Raw genomic sequence first — 20,474 nt, 5'->3', positions numbered from 1 at the left:
TATAGAAATGTTTTTCACTGACCCTTAAATGAACAGTGCAAAGAACTGTCATAAAATAAGATGATAAGGAGATGAATACACACTGGATCACACGCGATTACGCACAATTTATTATATCCTATCCTTTCACATCCAAATACAAAATGATTCTTAGTGGTTTGAGTTGCACAATTAGCAGTCTGGAAATCAATTAGTAGTACATTACATAATATATAATCACCTTTATCTATAGAGCACGACACATGATATGGCCCCATAGAGACAGATCTTAAAGAGACATGCATCTATTTTTTCCATTTTTATGACAGTATTTTGTTTGGATTGTGTATTATTAAAACTTAAACCCCATCACTCCTTGCCATAGCATAAAATTGACCTAAAGATCAAATGCATGTATAGAACAACATACACATTGAAATTATGGACTTGTGTTTTATTTTGTTGAATGGTGAAGATGATAAGATGCAAAAATGTACTATAGTGTTTTGTTCTATCCTATTCATTTGGTGGATCTGTGTTTGATGATGCAGGGGACTCCACTCTTTGGCCTGAGGGACCCTGTGTCCTTTATGTCAAAACGCTGTCCTGGGACAAGAGTGAAATCAAACCTCTGGAGGAGTTTAGCCATCACCACCTTCGCCTCCATCTGTAATCAACACACGCAGAACTCTTAATAATATTTACATTAACATTATGCATAGTGGCTATAAGGTATTACCCACTTACCTGGGCAAAGTTTTGGCCAAGACAGGCACGAGGACCGAGTGCAAAGGGGTAGTAGCAGTAGTAAGGCCTGGAATAGATTGTCATACATGGATTAAATGTCCTGTGAAGGTTCACAATGAAACTTTTCTAATGAAGAGTCCACCATCTGCTGGCCTCTGCTTGTTATTTTGTCTATCATGTGGCACAGTACAGCTTTGAAATCCACCTGCTTGTCTCCACGGTGAATGTCTGTGTTTTGAGATTTTTTTTAAAGAGGGGGTGTTGTGCAAAATTGACTTTTTGGAGCATTCTACTATGTGATGTTGTGTTGTTGATGTTCCCTCCTCAAAAACATACCAGATGAGGTTTTATATGCCATCCATGTATGTTTGAGTAATATTGCGATCTTTAAAACCCACCTTACAAAATTATAAATTATAATATGGTAATGTAAATATGTTATATGTTTGCAATTAATACAATGGAATAGCCCTCAGAATAATAATAATAATAATAATAATAATAATAATAATAATAATAATAATAATAATAATAATAATAATAATAAAAACTCTTTTAAAAATCTTTAATACAAAATAGATAAATTCAAAGCCCTATTGTGCAACATTCTATCAGAAAGTGCATCTTTAAAATAAAATTGAATAGATTTGCATTGCATCTGTAAATGTACAGTTCTTAAGGTCAAATTGTGCACAGACAGAGCTTTGAATTACCGGTAAATACATGCCACACAGATGAAAGCAGAAATTTACATACACTATATGAAAATACACATATGCTTTTTCTTCAACGGCAGAAATTTACACACATTTCATTAGTATTTGGTTCCATTACCTTTAAACTGTATGACTTTAGTTAAACGTTTTGAATATCCTTCCACAAGCTTCTCACAATAGTTGGCTGGAATTTTGGTCCATTTCTCCAGACAGAACTGGTGTAACTGAGCCAAGTTTGTGGGCGGCCTTGCTCGCACATGCCTTTTCAGGTCTGCCAATAAAATTTCAAAAGGACTGAGGTCAGGGCTTTGTGATGGCCACTTCAAAACATTGACTTTGTTATCCTTAAGCCACTTTGTAACCAGTTTGGCAGTATGCTTCAGGTCACTGTCCATTTGGAAGACCCATTTGTGCCCAAGCTTTAACTTCCTGGCTGATGTCTTGAGATGTTGCTTCAGTATTTCCACATAATGTTCTTTCCTCATGATGCCATCTATTTTGTTAAGTGTACCAGTCCCTCCTGCAGCAAAACAATCCCACAACATGATGCTGCCATCCCCGTATTTCACAGTTGGGATGAGGTTCACAGGTTTGCAAGCTTCCTCCTTTTTCCTCCAAACATAACAATGCTGATTATGGCAGAACAGTTCATATTTAGTTTAGTCAAGACCACAGGACATGTCTCCAAAAATGAAGGTCTTTGTCCCTGTTTGCATTTGCAACCTGTAATGTGGCTTTTTATGTTTTGGAGTAATGGCTTCTTCCTGCAGAGTGTCCTTTCTGTCCATGTCGGTACAGTCCTTGTTTCACTGTGGATAAGGAGACTCTTACCAGCTTCAGCCAGCAGCTTCATAAGATCTTTTGCTTTTGTTCTAAGATTGATATGTACATTTCAGACCAAAGCACGTTCATCTCTGGGGCACAGAACCCGTCTCCTTCCTGAGTGGTGTGATGGCTGGACATTCCCATGGTGTTTATACTTGTGTATAATTGTTTGAACAGATGAATGTGGCACCTTCAGGCATCTGGACATTGCACCAAGGATGAACCAGACTTGTACAAGTCCACAATTGTCTTTGTGATTTAGTGGCTGATTTCCTTTGACTTTCCCATGATGTTACACAAAGTGTGTTTTAGGTGTGTCTTCAAATACATCCACAGGTGGGTTTCTAATTAACTCAAATGTTGTCAGTAAACCAATCAGAAGCTTCCAAGACATGACATCATCATTTGGGTTTTCCCAAATGTTTTAAATGCACAGTAATCTTACTGTATGTAAACGTCTGACTTTGAAGAAAGTAATGAAAAATAAAAAAATAAATAAAAAAATAATCTCATTATTCTGGCATTTAGCAAATAGAAATAATTTTGGCAAAACTAATTGACCTAAAAGCGGAAAAGTTTCGACAGATTTCACGCCAGGAAGTGAAAAAAGCACATGTGTCTTTTTTTACACTGTATGTAAACTTCTGGATAAGTGTCACCATCTGCTGGCAACATTGGGAATAAACAAAAGTAAAAACAAACACAAGGATGAGTGAAACCTCCAGAAATCGCTTTACATCTTAATTATGACATTTTTAGCATAACAGCAAAAGAATAGTTAAGCATAATAAAAAAAAGCAAATTACAAAAGTGCATTTCTTACTTAGGAGCATCGGGGTGAAATCTGTCTGGGTCAAACTTCAGTGGATTCTTGAAAAATTTCTCCATCCGACAAGAAGTGAAGGTGTTGAGCTAAAATATAGACAATAATTATAAGTGAGAGGCAACATATGTTTTTTATCCAAAATATATTAAAACAGAGGTCGGGTCAAATATTGTTCATGCATTAAATGGTGTTTTATAACTTGTTTTCCCAATTAAACTATAGTAATAAGTAAAAAAAATACTGAATGTGTTTGTGTGTGTTCTTTATCTTAATTTGCAAAAGTCTGTTGTGCTGATGTCCCTCACAGGAGTAGATGCTCACTGATGAAGAATGATTAAAAACATATGATTTCCTCACCATACAGGTCACTCCTTTTGGTATATGGATACCCTCAATCACCATGTCTCTGATCAGCTCACGGGACGTCCCAGGAGCGGGGGGGTAAAGTCTGAGGGCCTCTTTCAGCACCTATATAAACATAATTCATATTCATTTTGATGTTTCTTAAAACTTGACCTGTATAAAGGATAATCTGGACTCCCCGGGAACCTACGCCAGGATCCTGTTTGTGGACTTCAGCTCTGCGTTCAACACCATCCTCCCTGCTCTGCTCCAGGACAAGCTCGCTCAGCTCAACGTGCCTGACTCCACCTGCAGGTGGATCATTGACTTCCTGACGGACAGGAGGCAGCGCGTACGGCTGGGGAAGAATGTCTCGGACACTCGGACTATCAGCACAGGATCTCCACAGGGCTGTGTACTTTCTCCCCTGCTCTTCTCCCTGTACACCAACTGCTGCACCTCCAGCCACGACTCCATCAAACTGGTTAAGTTTGCGGATGACACCACCCTCATTGGACTCATCTCAGATGGCGATGAGTCTGCCTACAGGAGGGAGGTGGACCGGCTGGTGTCCTGGTGTAGCATCAACAACCTGGAGCTTAACGCCCAGAAGACAGTGGAGATGATCGTGGACTTCAGGAAAGTCACAGCCCCCCTGCCTCCCCTCACCCTGACGGACTCCCCCATCACCACCGTGGACTCTTTCCGCTTCCTGGGCACCTGCATCACCCAGGATCTCAAGTGGGAGCCAACCATCAGCTCCCTCATCAAGAAAGCCCATCACAGGATGTTCCACCTGCAGCAGCTGAGGAAACGCAAGCTGCCAGTCCAGATGATGGTGCAGTTTTACACGTCCATCATTGAGTCCATCCTCACCTCCTCCATCACTGTGTGGTTTGCTGGGGCCACTGCCAGGGACAGACAGAGACTGCAGCGCATTGTGCGCTCTGCTGAGAAGGTGATTGGCTGCAGCCTTCCATCTATACAGGACCTGTACGTCTCCAGGACTCGGGGGCGAGCAGGCCGTATAGCAGCTGACACTTCTCACCCTGGACATGGACTATTTGAGCCACTTCCCTCTGGCAGGAGGCTACGGTCCATTGGGACCAGAACCTCTCGCCATAAGAACAGTTTCTTCCCCTCTGCAGTTTGTCTCATGAACACTTTATAATATTTGCACAAAACTGGATACTTATAACACCGGTCACTTTAATAAGTCATCTTTGCACTGTTGTTCTGATGCTGCTGTTGTATATATTTTCTACCTTTAAGTATTTGATTTGATTTTTAAGCATATCTTTTTTTTTTACTTCGTGCATGCCCTTATTTGTATTTGTATTTATTCAGTGTGTTTTATGTTTTATGTTGCACTTTATCACCAAAATAAGTTCACAAACGATGGCAATAAAAGGATTCTGATTCTGATTCTAATGTGTTGTACCTGTGATAGATACGTCAGGTTTCCCAGATCATCATAACTTATTTCTCTTTTCATTCCAATGACTTCATCAACTTCTTTTCTTGCTCTGGGGAGTAATGAGAGAAGAAGTAAAAAACACTACAATTTTGAATAATTTTTTCCTAAATCTTAGTTGAACAATTACTCAATATTCCTTGCTATTATTTTTTTGAAAATGTCCAGGTAAAAGCTGGCGGTTAACTTGAAAACTACAGCTTCATGACATCACAAAGTGGAACAGGGCATTTTGAGCTTTGGAGATGTAAACAGACTGATAATGCAGGGTTACTCAAACATACGTGAATTAAAAAAAACACAACTCCAGGTATGTTTTCGATGAGGTAACAAGATTATAACATGGCCTAAAGCGCACAAGACTCAATTTTTCGTAATACAGGACCTTTAACACTTTTATCTTGCATGATCCTGATGTAGACTTGGTTTGGTTTTGTTCTAGTTTTGATCTAGTCCAGGTTTAATGAAAGATCAATTTGATGTGGTATATATGTGCGCACAGACTTAATTGCCATTTTTGGGATAATAATAATGATGTGTATTTGTCCTCACTTCTCTACAATATCGGGGTGTCTTCCCAGTTCCATGACACAAAAGGCGAGTTGATTGGCGGTGGTCTCCTGGCCTGTAATCATTATTGAAAACTTGGTCATAACATGGTAATAAAGACCAAAATGAGACAAGTGAACGAAGTACAAGTTCTCACCTGCGATAAAGAAGGTCACAAAGTTGTCCAACATAAACTCTTCATCCTCTTTGGTCATGCTTTCCTCTGAAATTATGGATATATGGATTAATATAGTAGATCTCAGATATTAGTAGTAACAGTAGTGGCCTGGACATAAGCTGCATTTACCTTGTCCAGCTGATTTGATGATTTGTGTGAGAATGTCTTTGGGCACGTCCTCTCCATTTTGCATGGCAGTCTTCCTCTGATTGATCCACTGAGCTCCGGTCGAACGCAGCAGATGACCGGCTTGCCTCACTTCATTAATAAAAGACCAGTTCTGAGGTATGAACTGGAAGAGTATGAGATGGTTAATAAAATGTGCAAAATGAATTGTAAATACACAGTTATAGCCCACCTCGAAGGTTATATCTCGGATATAGTAACACATTCCTTTTAGACACATCTCGATGGCTTTGGGGAACGGTGAAGTGTATTTGAGCAGATCCAAGTCAACACCAAACGCCACCTGTGACAAAATGTATTGGAAGGAAAACATACTGAAATCCTTCTGGTTGTTGTTTTTTTTTTTTTCTGAACACAAGGGCTACTGTAGGTCATTACCCACACCCAAACAAGATTAAAACAACAGCCATCTCAACTCTCTAGGCCAGTTTCCAAAAACAGAGGAATAGAACCTTCACATCAACTTGTCGGCATAGCAACCAAACGTCACAACAACAACACATAACACAAACAGTTACAAGAAGAAAAGGCATCAACTCTGAGTTAAGCACAAAATATCAGGTCATTACACTATTAATTTTATATTTTTAAGTGCCTAAATGACCTGCACTTGTTCAAAGAAGATGATAACACAGGTGCACTGTTCATGGAAATCATACACTATGAAAATGCCTCATGTTCTAATATTGATGATTTACAGAGAAAAGATGCACATGTACAACCACAGTTTATGTAGAACAAAGGAGAGGTATTTTTCTGACATTATTGGAAGTTGCAGTAACAACTCTCATGTCCTGTTTGTAACAGTAAACAGATCAACAAACCCTCCAGCTCCACTGCCGTTAGAACAAATTTGTGCAATGAGTTTGGAGTTTTCTTTAATGACAAGGTTCAGGGCATTAAAAATGCCATCAATTCCACAACACACATAACACCCCTACAGCCACCTAGACACACAGAGCTGACTCACTTTGCACCTGTAACTGACAAAACTGTCCAAGAGATCATCATCAGTGTGAGTTCATCCACATACTGCATGTGGTACCCACTCGATTTCTAAATTCTGAGCTCAACGGTTTGCTAACAACACTTGCTTGCATAGTTAACATATCACTTCAATCTGGAACATTCCCAAGATCTTTGAAAACTGCAGTTATCAAGCCTCTTCTAAAGAAGAGCAGTCTTGATGCCACAATACTGAACAATTATCAACCTATCTCAAATCTGCCATTTTTAGGCAAAGCCTGTGCAAAACTTGTTTAACAACACCTTAACTTTCTCCAAATGAGCAATTCCTTTGATGTTTTCCAGTCAGGTTTTAGACCCCACCACAGCACTGAGACTGTTCTTATCACGGTGACAAATGACATCTGCCTGAACACTGATGCAGGCAAAGTCTAAGTCTTGATCCTGTTAGATCTGAGTGCTGCTTTTGACACTGTGGATCATGGGATCCTCTTACAGAGACTAGAGGACTGGTGGGCATCTCTGGTACGGCACTAAACTGGTTCAAGTCCTGTGTAGAAGACAGGGAGTATGTTGTTGAAATTGGAAAATGTGTCTCAGATAAAATGACCCTGACCTGTGAGGTGCCCCAAGGGTCAATCCTGGAACCCCTGTTGTTCAATCTCTACATGCTAGATGACACTCAGATCTATGTCTCACTGGCAGCAGGTGAATATGGACCAGTGGTTTCACTCTGCCACTGCATTCAACAGATCAGTGTGTGGATGCAAAACAACTTTCTCCAGCTAAATTCAGACAAGACTGAAGTCATAGTCTTTGGCCACAGAAACATTGAGAAAGCAACTGCAACTTTTTAACATCTAAAAAACATGTAAAAAATATATATACTATCAAAATCAAACTTGGAGAGACTTGTCTCCAGTAGGTTAGACGACTGTAACGTCCTGCTCACTGGTCTCTCCAAACGAGCCTTAAGACAGAACAGTACATCCAGAACACTGCTGCTCGGGTCCTGACTAGAACCAGGAAGTACTTCACACATGTGTCCTGTGGCTCAGAGATTAGACTTTAAATCAGCTCTGCTTGTGAACAAGTCTCTCCATGGACCAGCACGAAAGTTCATCAACCACGTTAGAGCCACATGAACCATCTGACACTCTGAGTCAGGACTAAACATGGGAAATCAGCGTTTAAGTTTTATGAAGATTCAGTTTATCTGAAGATGTGACACAGGCCTCTACTTTGACAATATTTAAATCCAGGCTCAAAACTGTTTTGTTTAGCTGTGCATACGACTGAAAGGTTTTTATCCTGCACTCTTCTCTTTTAATGTTGATTTTCTGATGATTATTTGTGATTATTTATGTTTTGACTTGTTGTATTGTGATTTTAATATCTTTCTTATTCTGTAAAGCACTTTGTATTACTTTGTGTATGAATTGTGCTATGCAAATAAAATGTCATGGCCTCCCTTAAATTCACCTAAAGCTTCTTTTATGTTTTTTTTTTTTCTTTATGTCAAAACATATAATTCAATTACAAAATAATACAATTCAAATTATTCCATTTTTAAAGTAGCACATGCCTTACCTTAAATTGCCCTTAGGTGCACTGTGTAACTTAGGACATTAAACTGGTCTATCATTTATTCCATTACAGATGTTTCTATTGCTAAAAAATACCTTGAAAAATTCTTACTCTGAGTGGATTTCCCTCTCCACAGATCTGACTTGTGACTTGACCAAATGGAGTCACTTGCATATTACATTGGTTTAGTGGACAAGCAGGCCCATCAGAAAAGTTACATAATGCATCTTTATATTTACTTCACCTCCATCTTATCTCAAACAAACACAGCCTGTACCTTTGTAATAACGTCCAGAGCGACGCAGTTGAACAGATGGAGCATGTTGGCCACAGTTTTGTTCTCAGCGTGCTCAGACAGTTTGTCCATCAGTTTGTCTGCTCTCTCATTGAAGGTGCTCGTCAGGCCTCTCAGGTATCTGCATTTAAACAGGACAAAACAGTGACCCGTTTATAATTACAAATATGTAAACTACCCCGTTTTCATCACAATACATTGTAATACATGATGACACTCAGCTGTACTTATCAATGAAACCAAATCAGACTGATCAAATAGATAAACTCAGTGCCTGTGTGAAGGACATCAAAACCTGGATGACCTTGAATTACCTGCTCTTAAATCATGAAAAAACAGAGGTCATTGTCGTTGGTCCCAAAGGTCAAAGAGATTCTCTGTCGGACCAGATAATCTCACTCGACAATGTGAGTATAGCTTCTAGCCCTACTGTAAAAAATCTTGGAGTCCTATTTGATCAAAATCTCTCATTCACAGCCCATGTAAACCTAGCTTGTAAAACCGCATACTTTCACCTGCGAAATATAACTAAAATTAGAAATATTTTAACTAAAAACGATGCTGAAAAACTCATCCATGCATTTGTTACTTCCAGACTTGATTACTGTAATTCTCTGCTCGCCACCTGCCCCAAAAGTACTATAAGGAGCCTCCAGTTGGTCCAAAATGCAGCGGCCAGAGTCCTAACAGGAACTAAAAAAAGAGACCACATCAGTCCTGTACTAAAATATCTGCACTGGCTTCCTGTCGAGCTTAGAATCAAATTCAAAGTCCTCCTCCTGACATACAAAACCCTAAACGGTATGGCCCCATCCTATCTGCAAGATGCTATTGTCCCGTACCAGCCAAACAGAGCACTCCGCTCTCAGAATGCAGGACTATTAGTGGTTCCTAGAGTGTCCAAAAGTACAGTGGGAGGGAGAGCATTCAGTTACCAAGCTCCTGTGCTATGGAATCAACTCCCTGCTGATGTTAAACAGGCCCCCACAGTCTCTGTATTTAAGACCAGGCTTAAAACCTTCCTCTTCGGTATAGCGTATGACCAGGTTACATAGTGAGGGAGTTAGGGACATTAAAACCCGGGATAAGATAGGCTGCAGTAGGAGATAACTAGCTGGGGGAAGTATGGCAACCTGAGCACTATCCTCTACTTTGTCCTATTTTCTCATCAGCAATGCTATTCACATGTTGTCCCCTGTCCCACTCCCCCTGTGGAGTGTAACTCTTTCAGATGCCCCGATGACAGCTGGACCCTCTCCTCCTCCCCACCTGGCCCTCCTCCTCGCCTGGCTCTCATCCTCCTCGCCTGGCTCTCATCCTCCTCGCCTGGCTCTCATCCTCCTCGCCTGGCTCTCATCCTCCCCGCCTGGCTCTCATCCTCCTCGCCTGGCTCTCCTCCTCCTCGCCTGGCCGATTTTTCTTGTTTTGTCTGATTTTTCCTGTTGTTTTGTTGTTGTGTGTAGGCAGCACGGTGGCTGAGTGGCAACACTCATGCCTCACAGCAAGAGGGTTTGGTTGGATCCCCGGGTCGCCCAGGCCTTTCTGTGTGGAGTTTTGCATGTTTCTCCCCGTGTCTGGATGGGTTTCCTCCGGGTACTCCGGTTTCCCCCATCAACCAAAACATGAACGCCCGTCGAGACAACTGTTGTTGTGATTTTGGGCGTTACAAAAATAAATGAATTGAATTGAATGAATAGATAAAGTTAAATTGAGTTGTAACTCACAGGCTGCTGAAGGCCGGGTCCATGATGCGTCTCTGTTTGTACCACTGCTCATGGTCCAGTGCTGTCACCAGGCCATTACCTAAAAACCTTTACAAACCCATTCAGGATATAAATATTGAACAAAACCAGCAAAGTACAGATTTTAAATGACCCATATTACGGTATTTTCAGAGCTATGAGTTGTGTTTTGTTTCATTCACACGTTTAACTCAGAAGCCCTTCATATTTAGGCTGTGTTCTTCTCTAAAACTGAAAACACTCTGTTCCACCTTGTGATGTCATGTGGTAATACAGGAAGCACTTTATTGTGTTTTTAAACTCCGTACACCTTCACGAGAATCATTTGGATGAATTCAGCTCTGGAAATGATAATCTCTACTGAACTAAAGGTAAAATGTAACTGTTAACTAGAAAACTGCAGCTTCATGACATCACAAGGTGGAACAGGGCATTTTGAGATTTGGAGATGTACAGACTAATAAAATAGTTACTCAAACATGTGTGAATGAAACAAAGCACAACTCCAGGTATACTTTTCTGAAGAGGAAACAGCATTATAACATGGCTTAAAGCTCACAAGAGTCTGTTTTGTGTAATATAGGACCTTTAAAAATGTGTGTCTGTGTGTGTGTGTGTGTGGGGTGTGTGTGTGTGTTGGGGTGTGTGTGTGGGGGTGTGTGTGTGAGTGCGTGTGTGTTGACACACCTTTGACCGAAAATGTTGAACAGACGCTTGTAGAAAAATTTATCTTTGGGGTAGTTTGGGGACATGAGAATTTCCTGAAATGATGCCAGAAGAAAATAAAAGGGTTTAAACCAAACTGTGTTTTAGTCAGTGTTTGAGTATTTTTAATGAATAAATGAATGTGTCAGTTTTGTATGATGATTGTGTATCAAACTTTTTCCCTAGCACTGAAATGTACACTATAGTAGATCTAAACCAGGTTAAGCTTTGACCAAGACTTAAACACAAAACCAGGACTAAACTGCACTTATAAGTCTGAACTACAGCTAAACTAAACTAAACCAGTGGTGGAAGAAGTACTCAAGTTTGTTCCTTAAGTAAAAGTACAAATACAGGAGGAAAAAATACTCAAGTAAAAGTATCACATGAAAAAAAAAGTTACATAAAAGTATTAAAGTACTCCTTTAAAATGTAATTAAAGAGTAAAAAGCTTTTTGCACAGAATTTGAGATCTAATAAAGCTTCAAAAGTCGTGATTTTGATAAAGATTTGAACTTAATTTTTTCTTCTAGCTCGTTTTCTTTGAATATTTTTCTTTGCTCAAACTACAAACGTGTTAAAAACAAATCTCTCAGACAAGTCTCATAATAATAATAATCATAGAAATACTAGTCCAATTAAAGAATGTAGAGGACTAGAAAGTACAAATACCTGGACTCAGATGTAGTGAGGTAAAAGTAGAAACGATCTACTTTAAAATTTACTAAAAGTACAGTGCTTTACTATTTTTTACTTTGTTATGTTGCACCACTACTGTGTACCCATCTATGCCAGGAGTAAATTGAGAAAAAATAGATAGAGCTGTTTATTAAGAAGCTGAATGAGTCTTACCTTTGTAGCCTCTGGACAGTAAACACCAATCATCACATAATGCAGAATATTGATCCTGTACACTGGACCATATGTCTCTGCCCTGAAGAAAAATACAGATATACATTACATTTAGATTACATTTTACTGGGACAAAAGGTAAACCAACATTAGAGTCCACTGCAGAGAGCTGACAGACTGATGTGTTTTTCTCACCATTCAAGAAACTTCTCATGAATCACTCCATCATTTTTCAGCACGTCCGCCATAATTTGAGCATGTCCCAAGATAAAACTGCATTTGAACAAACAAAACATAAAAGATTAAGTGGGATTACACAGATTTAACGACTTTAAACTACTTTTTTTCCCATAGTTCATACCTCTTTCGCGGTGGTCCCGGGATGTGGTCATATTTGAGATGCACGTATTTGATGTAAAGACAATATCCGAGAAACGCAACGAAAAAAACGCACAGAAACAAGGGGAGAACCAGAGGAATCCAGGCTGACAGCACGCTTAGGATTGCCATGTTGCAGAGTGAGTCTTTAACCTGCACTGTCCAGGACTCAAACTGTTTCCGCGTTACGTCGTGCGCCCAGGGTTTGGATCAAGTTTAAGTCCCTGTGCAGCTTTGATTTGGCCCTGTTCTAGACCTGGTTTAGTCCTGGTCTAGTTCAGGTTCAGTACGAGTTTAAATTCCAGTCTTTAATTCTCATATTGTGTAAACGTGAGCGCACTCTTGCTTTTGGAGAGTTTGGAGTTTTTAACATTTTACGCACGGAGATGTGTCACAGATGCTTAGCGATTTCGAAGAACTTGTTGTTTGAGACCAAAAGAAAGTCTTGTTTTTGAATAAAATTGATACAGACACGTTTATCATTGACCCTTAAATCCAAGGTGCAATGAACTGTTTATAGCCTCATAAAATAAGATGATCTGGATGTGAATATAAAGTGCGTCACGAGATTATCCGTGTCCCAGTCAGAGCCCGTTAGAAAAAAAAGGAAAAAAAACACCCCAAAAAACACATTATATCCTATCCTTTTACATTCAAATGCAAAATCATTATTAGTATTATAAATTGCACAGTTAGCAGCTGGGCTAAATTTGTAAATTAAAAAAAAAAACAATTTAGTAGTACATCACATAATTTTTAATCATTTTTATTTACAAAGTAGTTACAAAATTTACAATGGCCAAAGTTCCACACATCAAATCTATATAACACATGATATTACCCCATATAGACAAAACCTATAGAGACAGACCCTATAGAGACAGACCCCATATAGACAAACCCAATAGAGACAAAACCTATAGACACAGACCCTATAGAGACAGACTCCACAGAGACAGACCCCATAGAGACAAATACTATAGAGACAGATCCTATAGAGACAGACCCCATAGAGACAGACCCTATAGAAAAAGACCCTATAGAGACATACCCTATAGAGACAGACCCCATAGAGGCAGACCCTATAGAAACAAACCCAATAGAGACAGACCCTATAGAGACAGACCCCATAGAGACAGACCCTATAGAAACAAACCCAATAGAGACAGACCCTATAGAGACAGACCCCATAGAGACAGACCCTATAGAAACAAACCCAATAGAGACAGACCCTATAGAGACAGACTCCACAGAGACAGACCCCATAGAGACAGACCCTATAGAGACAGACCCTATAGAGACAGACCCCATAGAGACAGACCCTATAGAAACAAACCCAATAGAGACAGACCTTATAGAGACAAACCCTATAGAGACAAACCCAATAGAGACAGACCCTATAGAGACAGACTCCACAGAGACAGACCCCATAGAGACAGACCCTATAGAGACAAACCCAATAGAGACAGACCCTATAGAGACAGACTCCACAGAGACAGACCCCATAGAGACAGACCCTATAGAGACATACCCTATAGAGACAGACCCCATAGAGACAGACCCTATAGAGACAGACCCTATAGAGACAGACCCCATAGAGGCAGACCCTATAGAGACAGACCCCGTACAGAACACTATATTACCTATTACCTAATATTTGCTGTGTGATTGGCAATGAACTGGTTTAGTGAAAAATGTATTAGTGTCCAGTGCCATTTTAGTGCATTTTTCTGCCTTCACACTTGTCCTTGATTAGTCCTGGCTGGAGCTTAGTTTAAGTCCTTTTGTTGACTTGTTGTCTAGCCCATGTTTAGTCCCATTTTTTATACAGTGTGTGTGAACGTGCCCTTGTTTATTTGGTGTGTCTATGTTTGAGGGTGCAGAGGACTCCACTCTTTGGCCTGAGTGTCCCTGTGTCCTTTATGTCAAAACTCTGTCCTGGGACAAGTGTGAAATCAAACCTCTGGAGGAATTTAGCCATCACCACCTTCGCCTCCATCTGTAATCAACACACACACACCCTGTTATAATGATTACACTCAATAATGATGCATAATAGTCATAAGGAAGTCATTTATTTACCTGGGCAAAGTTTTGACCAAGACATGCCCGAGGACCAAGTGCAAAGGGGTAATAGCAGTAGTAAGGCCTGGAAATAAAAAGTAAACAATGACGGTGCATATATTTATCAGTGGATCTACTGCAAGTATACAGGTAAGGGAGAGTTAGACTTTGTAATATCGTGGAAAGTAGTATTTGGAATATTTTATGATGTTGATCCAGATCACTGTCAAGGCAAGACTTATAAAAGTAAAGAAGTAAAGTTGTGTACTGGTAGTTGTTTGTCGTTTGTAAAATTACTTACTTTGGAGCATCTGGATGAAATCTGTCTGGGTCAAACTTCAGAGGGTCTTTGAAGAATCTCTCCATTCTGCTGCTTACATAGGAGCTAAACTAAAGAGTAACGCATTAAAGGAAGTGTGTAGTTTTGTTTTTTTCACTAAACATCACATGTATGTCTCTTTGAATATAAAACAGCCATGATTAAATTACATATTGATTTAATACATTTTCAGTTATAATGTTGCTTTACAAAAACATTATACATTAAAGCTGAATATAATGTTCATACAAAAACATCTACTGTTTGCAGCACTGTGTAAAAATTAAATAGTTTTTACCATAGCAATGAATCCCCCAGGTATATGTAGGCCGTTAATCTCCATGTCCACAGGAACTTCGCGGTTTGTCCCTGGAGCTGTTGCATAAAGCCGGAGCGTCTCTTTCAGCACCTTTATAAAAATATTGATATATTAATTGTTATATTAATATTTTTAAAAAAAGTTATATCACTCACAAATATCACTTTTTTCTCATTTGCAAACCGCTGTTTGTTAGCACAGTCAAGTTTATGTTCATGGGTTTATTTAATTTAATATGTCTAAAGCCTGGAGAGAGGACAGCACATTCTGCTACAGTTTTCAGCATCACTCACTTGGGACAGATAGACCAGGTTCCCCAGGTCGTCATAGCTTATGTCCCGCTTCATTCCAATAACATCGTCAACCTCTTGTTTCAACCTGCAGTCAACGGATGAATGTATGGATGAATGTATGGGTGAGTAAATCAATCAGTCTTGTTAAATATGTTCTAATTTCAAACTTCTCCCTTACTTTTCAAGTATATCTGGATGTCTTCCTAGCTCCATAATGCAAAATGCAAGTTGATTGGCCGTCGTCTCCTGACCTACAAAACGTAAAATAAGTAACAGAATTATATATTTCTGATATTATATGGTATTAACTCATTTGACGTTCTCTACACACTTTTTCTCACCTGCGATGAAGAACGTGACAAAGTTGTCTAACATGATCTCTTCATCCTCTTTGGTCATGGTTTCCTCTATAATAAAACATCTGTAACACTGACGTCCTGCAGCATATGTTATGTGATATTTTTGGAGTTTATATGGGGAAACCTCACCTTGTCCAGCTGATTTGATGATTTGTGTGAGGATGTCTTTGGGCACATTTTCTCCATTTTGCATGGCAGTCTTCCTCTCACTGATCCACTGAGCTCCAGTTGAGCGCAGCAGACGACAGGCCTCTCTCACCTCTTTAATGAAACCTCTGTTCCTTGGTTTGTACTGACAAAAACAACCACCGTAAAGTGTAATTCTTACCTCAGTGCTAGTTTACTCTTAATCTTCCTCTAGCCCAAAGTTGTTAAATTAATAAAGATTTGAATACCTCATACAATAGGTCTCTTGCTGACATTACAAGTCCAAGCAGGCAAGTCTCAATGGCTTTTGGGAAAGGAGAACTTTTGTAAAGGAGGTCCAGTTCAACTCCAAATGCAGCCTGAAACAAACAAGAACATGTACTTTGAATAAGAAGAGGATGCACTACGTCACTTTTCTGGTTGAGCGTCTGCCACCTGCTCGACTCCATGGAGATGCTATAGGATGAAAGGAATCGATCTCCATGGAGACAAGCAGGTGACACCTAAAGGCAATAAAAAGACATTGCTCTGTGATTTTACCATAGACTGTATAAAGAAGTGGACTAAGGGAGTGTGAGGTTAGCAGTCATAGGGAAGAATTTCAAGCCGAGTTTATTATTTGGAATTCCGACCGTGAGTATTAAAGCCACTAAAGAGACAATCAGAAGTGAGGCTGTTGAAGGTAACGCCTCTTCCCACCCACACCATTGGTTTAGCAGGGGACAGGCACTTAGCAACGCTGTCAATCAAACCTGTTGCTAACGCTAGTGGGAGCAACCTCCGGGAAAGAATGTTCATATCTTGGTTTAAGGATAAAATAGCAAAATAAAAACACCAGAATCATGTAGAGCAGATTAACATTTTAAGAGCAAAATGATCTGACAGCAACAGTTACAGAGAGAGGGTGACAGTTTTTCATTAGAAAGTGAATTGGAGTCAATGGAGCTAGAAGTGCGCCCATGTACACTTCCTATTTGGAAAGCGGCGGCTAACAGGTTAGCTATGTCCGTTTATATATAGAGTCTACTCATACCTTTCCTATCACATCCATGGTGACACAGTTCACCATTTTAAGCATGGACACTTCAGTCTGGTTGTCCACCTCCTCTGTCAGTCGGTCCATCAGTTTCTCTGCCGTCTCATTGAATGTGCCCATCAGACCTCTCAGGTATCTGTAAAAATATATTTAGTGAGTATATTTATTTAATGCACAAACATGGTGAATGCAGTTTACAGGCTGCTGAAGGCTGGGTCCATGATGCGCCGGTGTTTATACCACAGCTCATGATCAACTGCTGTTACCAGGCCATTTCCTAAGAACCTAAACATGAAGAAAAATAAGTAGCATTCAAGATTTGTATTTAATCAGAATTACAATGTACTTCTTCTGTTGTATTATACGTGAAGTAACAGAAGCGTATGTTGTGTCATGACCTTGCCAGTTTGCTTTTGGTAGTAAAAAATATTATTTGAATATTATTTGAAATATATTTGAATACACTTTTGATAAATTACAACCCACTTAAGCTAAATTGTGCCATACCCTAGGAGCTTTCTTACAGGCTTTAGTAATCTCGTAAACTAAATTAACGGTGCCCCATGTAACTTTTCTGGTGTTATGTCCCACAGTATGGCATTAAACTTGTTTGACAAGTGACACTGCTGGGTCAAGAAACTTCTCAGATCTGTGGAGGTGGAAACCCATGCTATGTAAAACTGTATTTTTCAGTGTATATTTTAGCATTAAAAACATACAACTGGGTAAATACAGAGTAGATTACTTTAATGCCATTCTGTGGAACTTTCCAGGCAAAGAGCTAGTCTAATATTTCTAACCACATGGTGAACCCTCCACCAGAAAAAAAATAATAATAATAACTTTGTGCAGCTTTAAATGATCAATCCCTGGATGATTTACCTTTCCCCAAACATATAAAAAATTCTCTTGTGGAAGTTTTTGTCTTTGGGGAACTTTGAAGACATGAGGATTTCCTGAAACCACAACACAAGGTTAACTAGCACATGAAAAAAATAAATAAATTAATTAATTGCTCAGGGATAATAAGCTACGTAGTCATCATTTTATATCAAATCTGTTACTGAAATTTTATCAACTGCAAAGTAGATTAAAACATTTCAGATAATCTTGTATTTTAAAGAGAGTTTCCCTAAAACCTTCAAATCAGACTAGAAATCTAGGGGTAATAATGGACTTCAGAACTTTAACAGTGACATCAAATCAGTAACATCTGCAACTTCTGACCATCTACAAACATTGCAAAAATCAAAGGTTTACTGTCAAAACCAGACTTGGAGAGACTTATCCATGCATTTGTCTCCAGTAGGTTAGACGACTGTGACAGCCTGATCACTGGACTCTCCAAACGAGCAGGTACTGACTAAAACCAGGAAGTACAATCACATAAACCCTGTGCTCAGGTCTCTGCACTGGCTTCCTGTGGCTCAGAGAATAAACTTTAATTCAGTAATTTGCCATATGAACCACCAGAGTCAGGACTAAACATGAGGAATCAGCGTTTCAGTTTTAAGCAATGAAAACCTGGAACTGTCTTCGTGAAGATGTGAGACGGGCCATTAACTTTGACAATGTTTAAATCCAGGCTCAAAACAGTTCTATTTAGCTGTGCATACGACTGAAAGCGTTTTATTCTGCACTTCTCTTCTCTTTTAATGTTAATTTTATGATGATTATTTGTGATTATTTATGTTTCGATTTGTTTGTATTGTGATTTTAATGTCTTTCTCATTCTGTAAAGCACTTTGAATTACTTTTTTGTACGAATTGTGCTATACAAATGAACTTGCTTTGCCTTTTTTGGACTTGAGCTTCCTGATTGTGGCGTTTTAAATCATTATTACCTTTGTAGCCTCTGGACACGTGATACCCAAAACAACAGAATGCAGAATATTCAACCTGTACACGGGCCCGTACTTCTCTGACCTGAAACAGTATTTGTACGAGCAATAATCATTATAAAACACATCTTAAAATAACTGTGCATGCTTACTTACCATTCTAAACATTGATCAAAGACGAGCTGATCCGTCTTCGTCATAGTCAAGAAAGAGTTCATATGCCCAAAGAAGAAACTACAGAAAAGACAATGTTGTTACCCATTTTTTACCACTTATTTTAACACTTATGCACTTACCTGTCTCGTGGGGGTCCAGGTATATGATCATACTTCATGTGTATGTATTTAATATATGTGCAATAACACAAAAACGCGACGAGAAGCAAACCGAGTACCGCGTAAAGCAGTGGAACTAACCAGCCCAACAAAACCGTCACCACTGCCATTGTGGAGGGTAGCTTTTTTTAAAGGTAAGAGTAAGGTCTGAAAACGAGAAATGCCGGAAATGTTTAAGACGGAGAAGGTGAGGCAGCTGTGAGGTCAATGGTTTAGTCTGCCCTTAAATGATCTGATAAGACTCCTGCCGCAAGAGGGCGCTAAACTACAATATTTGACCCAGTGTCACTAACGGTCACCTCAACCCTTCACTTTTAGGTTGCTCCATTTTTTTATTAATTTTTTAAAATTAATAATAATAAAGGTTTACAAACATTTGTGGCATAGCAGAAAATTTCCACAATTAATAGTCAGAACAGACAAAGTATTACATAAGAATACAATAATAATAATAATAATAATAATAATAATAATAATAATAATAATAATAATAATAATAATAATAATAAATAATAATAATAAATAATAATAATAAATAAATTATAAATAAATACTTGGTGTTGTCCATTAAGATTTAAGGTAAGCTATCGATAAGCTTGCTCCATTTTATGTCGGTCAACTATTTTGGACATAGTAAACGCAAACAGTAAAATATGTCATTTTTTGGACATACTTTTTCAGGACAGGTAATTGACGCATTAATAGCATAGACTGAATAAATTTTTATGTTTGTTTGTTTTTTTTGTGAAATTTGAAAAGAAATACAGTCAATAGTTTCACAAATAACCGAGTACGCATGTTTGTTTAATTACGGTTGGCTATTTTAGTAACTTTACTTTTTAATTTGTTTTTAATCGATGCGTTTCAACGTTTAAGTTCTGTACGTAAAACAGACAGAGCGTCACTGGCTCCATAGCTCAGTGGTTAGAGCACTGGTCTTGTAAACCAGGGGTCGCGAGTTCGATCCTCGCTGGGGCCTGTGAATGTGTGAATATTTTTTTTCCAAATTAATTGTATGTAACTTTTTTGGTTGTGTTATATTTATTTATGTGTGTTATATTTATTTATGTGTATTTACGCTAAATTTTACTTTTAAGCGGTTACAGTTCGGTCTCTTCAAATGGTAAAAACTATTGCGGACTTGAGTGACATCTTGTGGACAATAGAGGAAACACTACATTCAGAAGGCAAGGCAAGTTTATCTGAAAAGCACAATTCCTACACAATGTGATCCAAAGTGCTTTACAGAACAAGAAAGGGATTAAAATCACAATGTAACAATTCAAAACATAAATAATCACAACTAATCATCAATAAATTAACATTAAAGGAGAAATGTGCAGAATAAAAACCTTTATAAAAAAACAGAAGTAATAAATATGACTCATTTAAAGGCAGCTCTCTTTTTCGCATC

General features: G+C 38.8%; 2 protein-coding genes and 1 non-coding gene across 3 annotated transcripts; 1 reads left to right on the top strand and 2 right to left on the bottom strand.

Moving 5' to 3' along the window:
* Positions 1-89: 89 nt before the first annotated feature.
* LOC117392381 (cholesterol 24-hydroxylase-like) lies at positions 90-12,550 on the bottom strand. Its single transcript, XM_033990434.2, has 15 exons — positions 12,331-12,550; positions 12,165-12,242; positions 11,970-12,051; positions 11,100-11,173; positions 10,395-10,481; positions 8,653-8,791; positions 5,995-6,105; positions 5,766-5,928; positions 5,616-5,681; positions 5,462-5,534; positions 4,877-4,961; positions 3,451-3,561; positions 3,091-3,179; positions 727-793; positions 90-646 (listed from the first exon to the last, which is right to left on the bottom strand). Exons 1-15 carry the CDS (start codon positions 12,477-12,479, stop codon positions 500-502), a joined length of 1,521 nt encoding a protein of 506 aa, XP_033846325.1. The 5' UTR covers positions 12,480-12,550; the 3' UTR covers positions 90-499.
* Positions 12,551-13,083: 533 nt separating this feature from the next.
* LOC117392382 (cholesterol 24-hydroxylase-like) lies at positions 13,084-19,294 on the bottom strand. Its single transcript, XM_033990435.2, has 15 exons — positions 19,022-19,294; positions 18,882-18,959; positions 18,729-18,810; positions 17,767-17,840; positions 17,083-17,169; positions 16,882-17,020; positions 16,097-16,207; positions 15,831-15,993; positions 15,684-15,749; positions 15,521-15,593; positions 15,343-15,427; positions 15,029-15,139; positions 14,713-14,801; positions 14,430-14,496; positions 13,084-14,346 (listed from the first exon to the last, which is right to left on the bottom strand). Exons 1-15 carry the CDS (start codon positions 19,168-19,170, stop codon positions 14,200-14,202), a joined length of 1,521 nt encoding a protein of 506 aa, XP_033846326.1. The 5' UTR covers positions 19,171-19,294; the 3' UTR covers positions 13,084-14,199.
* A 672-nt stretch (positions 19,295-19,966) lies between these two features.
* On the top strand, positions 19,967-20,039 carry trnat-ugu (transfer RNA threonine (anticodon UGU)). Its single transcript has one exon. It is a non-coding gene; the product is annotated as a tRNA-Thr (tRNA).
* Positions 20,040-20,474: the final 435 nt, after the last annotated feature.

The sequence above is a fragment of the Periophthalmus magnuspinnatus genome, chromosome 24 (assembly GCF_009829125.3).
Source record: "Periophthalmus magnuspinnatus isolate fPerMag1 chromosome 24, fPerMag1.2.pri, whole genome shotgun sequence".
Classification (NCBI taxonomy): domain Eukaryota; kingdom Metazoa; phylum Chordata; class Actinopteri; order Gobiiformes; family Gobiidae; genus Periophthalmus; species Periophthalmus magnuspinnatus.
This window is presented reverse-complemented; position numbering and strand designations above follow the sequence as displayed.